This window comes from Agrilus planipennis, unplaced genomic scaffold, assembly GCF_000699045.2.
Source record: "Agrilus planipennis isolate EAB-ADULT unplaced genomic scaffold, Apla_2.0 scaffold201, whole genome shotgun sequence".
Taxonomy (NCBI): Eukaryota; Metazoa; Arthropoda; class Insecta; order Coleoptera; family Buprestidae; genus Agrilus; species Agrilus planipennis.
Window position 1 is genome coordinate 409,048 of NW_020439103.1, and position 7,669 is coordinate 416,716.

Below are 7,669 nucleotides of genomic sequence, written 5' to 3' on the forward strand. Positions count from 1 at the left end.
CTCACTTCAAAGCGAATCCTGCTTATGCATATTCCTAGTAGGTATAACATGGAAGAAAATTGCCAGTAACTCAAGCGAAGCCTGAACATATCGAACATGAACTCAACGCAGTGGAAAAGTATAGCCCATCATGGTGGAGATTGCAACGGATTGTCTTCTTTTTGTACCCGATAAGCATTTGATGCATTTTACTCGTCGTATCAAAAAATATGAGAATCACAAATGCAAACATTTTGTGTCGCAAAGTTTGTAGAAGTAAAATTGGTTACTGAAACTACAGTTAATTTTTGTTTTTTATTTAATCTATAGTTTGAGCCTTTATCAATTGTAACACTCCTGGAATAATTCCATTAATTCATCAGATCCTTCATCGATTGTAGTAATGAGTCACAAACTCCATAAATTTACTTACCGTCGTAATCCTAGACATCTTGCCAGTCGCTAGAGTCCTTGAGATTTTACTTAGTGCTCTGCTTATCCTTTACACTTTCGTTTTACTGGTTTTAAGGTTTTATCCACACTTATCATCCTTGACCTAGTGTTTCTTACTATATTTAATGTTTTAGCCTTTACCATATACAACACTCTTCGAATTCCGTTGACTCTTCAGGTCCTTGATCATTATTCATTACTACAATCCTTATGATCATGCTTATCTCAGCAATACAATACATCTTGTCAGCCAGTACAATCCTAGGGATTTTCTTTATCCTTAATTAATTTTTTTTACTCTAAAATGTCTTAGATTTTTCTCACAATAACCATTCTTGAGCTTATGTATTAGAAGCAGGATTTAAGTTTATTAATAGACATAAGATACCAGACCAATAAACAGGTATTTATTACCCCTATAGGATTACAATGTGTTGCTGCAATGTAATTTTCTGGTTAAATAAATTAACTGATTTATCGGTCTCTTCTACACATTAGACTAAAATTTACCATGAAGTCTAAATGAGGATTTTCCCGAATTATTCTCGGATTACCTAGTAAACCCTAGACAAAGATTTTCAGTCTCTCTCCAGTCTCTCACAGTCTTTCATAGTCTCTCAGTTATTGTCTACGTGTTTTTATGAATCTCTCACAGTCTCTGTATGAGAGGCTCGAACGATAAAATTGTTAATTCAGAGGTTCGAGTCTCTCACAGAGAGACAGAATGAATAAAACTGAAAAATTGAGAGACTCGAGTCTCTCGTAGTAAGACTGGGATCTGAAATATGTTGAACTCAGAAAATCTCGTTCGAAGATTCGAGTCTCTCGTTCAGAGACTGGATACGGAATGAGGATCTCTCTATGAGTGACTCGAGTCTCTCGTTCAGAGACACTAAACAGTTTTTTCTCTCGACAGTCTCGTCAGCGACATCAGAGAAACTCGATGAGAGACGGAGACTCGAGTCTCGTTTTCAGAGACTCTGAGAGACTGAACATTTTTATCTAGGGAAGCAATTTACAAATGGATCTTATCCGTCGCATTTTTTTTGCGCATATTTGTTCAGTAAAATAATGTTTAAAGACAAACAGTAGACGGGTCGTAAACGTTGGAATGTAATCTAGGCAAGGGGGATATATAATAGTATAATAGAAAATTCAAGCACGCTCACCTCAAATCGCGTGTTAAGCAACAATAAGAGAAAGTGAAAACCGCCCCACGTTTCATTCCGACTGGTGATTTATTTATTCCAACCGAAAAGTTAGTTCCTTAATGGTTCGAGTTGCCTTGAAGTCGAGAAAAGCTTTACGGCACTATTGTTATGCAGAAATGATTTAAGAAATTTGCCCGTTTTCGCAATTAAACTAAACGTGAGAAGAAAGCAAACATCTCATTCGCAAAGACGACCTATTTATTGCTCGAGAAATTGTAAACGTCTTAGAAACAATTACATTTACTTATTATTAAGCATTGTTGTTGCTTATTATGCTAAATGACATAAAAACGATCTTGAAGACTCAACATTGGTGTAAATGTAGTAATTGCATTCTGGTTTCCAGTCTTGGGTTAATTCCAATAACTACGAAATTGTACGAAACCACACCGGTAAGGCGAAACGTTCACCGAATTTACACAATTGTCCGCATTTTTCTGTTTAGAGGGTGTTAAATAGATGCAATGAGCAGTATGGTTAAATGACAAAAAAATTTGTAAGAAAACCACACGAACTTGTAATCCAAAGCCGATCCTTTATTAGTCATTCCACAACCGTCACTGTTTACATTTTTCATTTACCTACATATGTAACAGATGAAAAATGTAAACAGTGACGGTTGTGGAATGACTAATAAAGGAGCTTACTACTATGGTAAAACCGTCCGACATTTGACATACTTCATTTTACAACCCCATACAAGAAAGTTAAATGGATTTCCAGAAACACCCTGTATTTTTTCAATCATGTCTATCTAAAAATATCTCCTGTTTCTATGAAAGCTGTCCTAAACTATAACCGCACAAAATCTTTTTTTTTTATTAAACTTATATTATATTACTTTATATTTATATGAAAAGGTGGTGGATGATATTCTTCCTCAACCCTTTGAAATGACACGTAGACACGTTTTGCGTGCACGGCGCATCCACCATTTTTGTTATTGTCCATTTATACAATATTAACTGAAACTCGTCCACCTTTAAAGGTATATTTATCGGTAGGTAGTGCATTACGCTTGAAACTATTCCCATCACAACTTTACGTAAGTCCTTAGGGGTTGAATTTTAAAAAACCCTTTCTTAATGGTCGCATACCTTGTATAAAGAAGGCAAAGTTTCAGTTCTTTAGGCCAGGGTTGGCCAATCCAAACGATCTTGCTGACCACTTTGAAAATATCTAAGTATATTACATTTACATACACTATAGACATTTTTTGGAAATATACATAACTGTAAACTCATTGATAAAGTTGATTTTCTCTCATAGTTGCAACAGTTAATTTTTGAATCTATAATTACACAAAAAATGTATTTTTTTAATATATTGGTTTTCACTACTTTGGTTATTAAAATCCTCCATGCCTACACCCTTTCCTATCCTGATTTAATATTCCCACTTCCCTAAAACTACAACATCCTACACCTTTTATTTGTGGCTAGTAGTCTACTCTAAGTCTACCTCTACTCCTCTTAACTCCTATCATGAAATTTTGTATATACATTTTATCAAAAAAAAAAAACTGTTTCCGAGGGATCGAAAAATTAGTTTTATGTGGTCGTCGATGATCTTTTACACGCATTTAGGATATCAACGCGAGTTAAAACCCATTAAACCATGAAGCATAAAACGGCTTTTCAATGTTGAAAAGTGAAGGTTTATCGTTTTCAGTTGCGCTAAATCATTTCAGCATCTATGAAACCGTTTTCGTTGCGAAGACCAACGCCTACTGAATGAAGCAAAATTTGAATAAATAATAGACCAGTACCGAAGTTGTAAATTACAAAGATAGACCGTGCAAAAACGCAATCCGCAGCTTTGAATATTATCTTTCATTTTAACCATTGCATAGATTTCATAAATATTCAATCTAAAGCGCACATCATTTTGCATTCACAAGTGGGTGGTTATACAATAGGTTCCAGTGGCAATATCAAACAATAAAATCACTTCTCTAGTGAATCATCTGCGGTTTAATTTAAAATGCATCTCTCACACGTCGAATGCATGAGAGCTACGCTCAACTTTTGTTCTGTTGTTTGCTCCTGTTCCAATCACGATACATCGAAGAATGGCAAATTCCTTAGTTGAAATGCTATTAAAATTTACATATTTCCATCTCAAAATTAAAGGTAGGGATTATAAAGTACAGCATCTACTAATCGAATTTCCGTTTTATAATTTCAATTTTATCCTTTCGTTGCACCCGAACCTGCCTTCAGTTTAGCTGTTCTTCTTAAACAGGAAATTGAGAGTGTAAGTCACTGAAATTGGAAAACTAGATGTAGTTGTGAAAACACATCCAACAATAATTTAAGTAAAGTTAAATATTTACAGAGGATTTAATTGTATTCTTTTGCACCCAACTTCACATTTAAGCCGTATAATTTTTATATGCTTTGAGAGCTCATATAGCAAGGCTTGTGTGTGAAAANACGCGGAGGCCGATTGTGCCTCTTTGTCGCTCGTTCCGCGCTCTCGCTTGCACTTCAAGCCTTAAATGGAACGCCTCAGAGCGAGGTAACGCCGCATGAGTCATGTTTTTTCGTGAGTGCATCGAATTATAAGACGTTGTCACGTCAAAAAACAAAACATACAACTAAAAAAAAATATTTATTAATCCTTGTAGAAAACGTGACATAGTGTAGGCTGGAATTGATTCAAGTACTTTAAATAATATTTTCCTGCATTTGAAACTACAAAATACTCAAAATCAATTCCAAACATCCATTCTAATTTAGTAGGTTGTATGGCAATAAAAAGAAAATCCGAATAACGTCACGACTACATTTGGGTAATATCTGTAGCTCTCATTTCGAAAGTGCGCCCGTCATTAATAATCGTCAGGCTTCATATGAATCCCAAAATAACTGAACACAACCCCAACCGTTCCAGTTTTATACATAAATGAATATTGCACCATCTAATTTTCGTATTGATTTCCTGCTACAGATCAAAATGAAAATGTATGTCGCAATGCATTGTAATTTTTCTGTAAGTACTCAAATAATTAGCATACAAATCTTTGCAAACTAGTCCAACGTCCATGAAAGTAATGTTATAAACGAATGCCACAGGCGACGATCGATCCCAGAGGCACCTTTGATAAAAACGAGAGAGCACTGTCTCAGGTACAGCGAACGAAATCTGTAGCTCAAATGGAACTTACGGGAAGTTTCCGGAGATATTCAAGAAAATTTCATGACAGTATAAGCAGAAATCGAGTCGATATAAAGCAGCTACCTGTTTCATGTCTAAGAACTGTTGGTGTCCCTAGGGAACCCGAACCTAAACAATCACCCAACTCCTCCTGTCACTGTGACGTTCTTTTTCCCCATTAAATTTTATTTTTACTTACATTCAGCGCATACATGCTCACGTACATCTCACCCTAAAAGCATCCCGTCTATTTCTTAAAAAGTATTGTAGTTGAGCCCACTTGATGAATAGTGTACTATTATCTGCCTTTATAACCGACACTCTGTTGTAAGATAAGACAATATCAAGGAGGGTAAGTGATAGATGGACTCTTTATGTAAGAAACTTTCCATCGTTGTTTAAAGTTCTCTCTGTTTTACAGATATAAGAGAACTATGTTCGAACGTAAAGTGACATTTAAAGTCGTTGGGATTTTCTTTCTAGGGCAACGAAGAAAACGAGTAAGCCGTTACTTCAGGCAGGCACAGACACATATTGTGAATGCTTTGAAGAAATTCTTTTTACTTGATAGAGGTTAATATCTAATAATTTAACTAAACATTAATGTGAAGTAATATTCAGCACTCTACAGTCAGATTATCTCAAATTAATGAGAAACAATTGCTGCTGCGCTGTCATCCCTCGCCGTGAATCGAACTCGGAACCTTTGGCTTCATGCGTTAAAGCTCTGACCACAGAGCTACGAAAGGTGGCATCAGCAAGAACAACGAAACGCGCCTACTAGATTAGTGAATCGTCCAAATTAATGCATATGTATCTCTTAATATATATTAAATGAAATTCTTTTTTCCTTTCGTTAATTTGAGATAATCTTTAGAGGGTTGAATATTGATTCACATTAATGATTAATTAAATTATTACATATAGTGCAATTACGTATTGCAAAGGATCCGTCATACGTTTTCAAAACCTGTTAAGTGCTTCCATAAAGTTTATGCAGTTTACACAAACATCGAATCCAATTAGCAGCTGCTAATTTCCGCTTTACTTCTAACGCTTATTGTATTGGAATAATTTGCGTTTCTGATGCTATTTTGTTAGTCTGCGATAATTAACACACTTTACAAACAAAACGTTTCCGATTGCAATTGCGAAGGCCGCCCTTTCCGAAAAGCTTTCCAATGTTTATTCTAAGCTACATACAAAAAAAAATATTATTATTAAAAAGAAATGCATCAGTATAAATTTATTTTAAGATTAAGTCTGTTGTAGGAACTCTACAATAGATACTTTGAAATATATTTAAAAAGCTTTGATTTCGCTAAGGTAGTGTGATAGATACAGTCTCGTTGGCAAGATAGAAAGTCAAACTCTGGATTGATAACTGCCAATAAAAGAATTCTGCACTAAGTACCTAATAAAGTGTTAAACTTCGCGGTAAGTATAGATGAAGAACCCTCTTCAAATGACAATTATATAACCCCTGGGACATACGACCTATGTAGGTTTAATCACTAAAAGTGACCAAAATAGTTTCATATGCTGGAAAATATGAGAAATGGTGGTAAAAATTTAATACGGCTATAGACTTGAACGCTTTAGATTTCAATTTATTGTTAACAGCTTAACAACGATAGGATTACTGTGAACTCTGCATAGGTTTTTAGCTCCAACAAAAAAGATGCACCTGCAAAAGTTAGTTTTGTTCTTCTTTTTCTTCTGCTTTTCTATGTTTTTCGTTTGCCGTTTGTGCTGCCTCCTCGTCCTGATCTTGACCTTCCCAAAACAAACGGGGACCTCGGCACTTAACTCAGAAGATGAAAAAGTCAACAGTGAACTCATTAACGACGGCATGTCGGTCGCGTGTGCGAAAGGCACGAGTGGCGCACGCGCATCAAACTTGTCTGATAAAAAACGACGCTACCGGCGCGTCGCCACCAAAGTTGTTGGTAGTTTGCTCGCGACGCGCGTGTGGACTATATCTCCAAGCTACGTAATCGCTTGTTCCATGGGACGCAAATGTCCCATTCGGACTGCGACGTCCTCATGGTACGTCACCCTTACCGTCGTTATAATCACCTGCTGCTGTTTCTGTTGGGCTAGTGTTTCAAACGGCGAACCAAACTCAGGTAAGAAAAGCCCGAAACTCCTGCAAATGTCTCCGACTAAACCTTTAAACTTTTAAAACTTTTGCCTAGCAAAAACTTGTAGCGAGCGCCCCATTTAACAAGAACGAATGCATACGTCTGCAAATGCAATTTGTCAACGTTTCCAACAGAATTCGTATTAATTTAACATTGCTGTCACCAAAGTTCGAATCTTTAGCAGCTAGGAGAATTTTCTTTTATGTATGAATAGAAACATTCATGAGACTGGAGATTATTTGGTTCAGAGTATAGTGGAACTTGGTTATAACAACATCGGTTCTAAAGACAACTCCGATATAACGTCAGTTTTTATTTTTTTAAGTCCCACAAATCCTTGAAACGGTCGTAGTATTTTCGTCCATCGAAGCCTCCGCCTACAATTGGCATTACCGTATGGACTGCATACTCGGTTATTACCTCAGAATATCTTCTACCGCAAGGGTGACGCTATAGTGAAGTTCTACTATATTAGTATGGAAGATCCATTAAACTTAAGTACGAGATATATTGGATTCATCATCATCATCATAAGGTTGTCAGTCCTATGAATGGAGAACTAAGAACTAATTTTCGCATTTCCTTAAAAGTGGAACATCCCACATCCTTAACTATTTGTGAACAGTAATCTAATATAGGTCTACTTCAACCCGTCCTAAATTCCATTTCTGCCTCTACTATGTCTCTGACTAGAGCTTCATGTCTGAGAAGGTGTCCTACTAA

At 36.1% G+C, this 7,669-nt stretch overlaps 1 protein-coding gene across 1 annotated transcript in view; it reads left to right on the plus strand.

Moving 5' to 3' along the window:
* The first annotated feature begins 6,772 nt into the window (after positions 1-6,772).
* LOC108740608 (neurotrimin-like) overlaps positions 6,773-7,669 on the plus strand; it is a 34,910-nt gene continuing 34,013 nt past the window's right edge. The window contains exon 1 of the mRNA XM_025977505.1: positions 6,773-6,931. Coding sequence (XP_025833290.1) covers positions 6,811-6,931 — 121 coding nt within the window. The 5' untranslated portion in view covers positions 6,773-6,810. The remainder of the gene's footprint in view (positions 6,932-7,669) is intronic.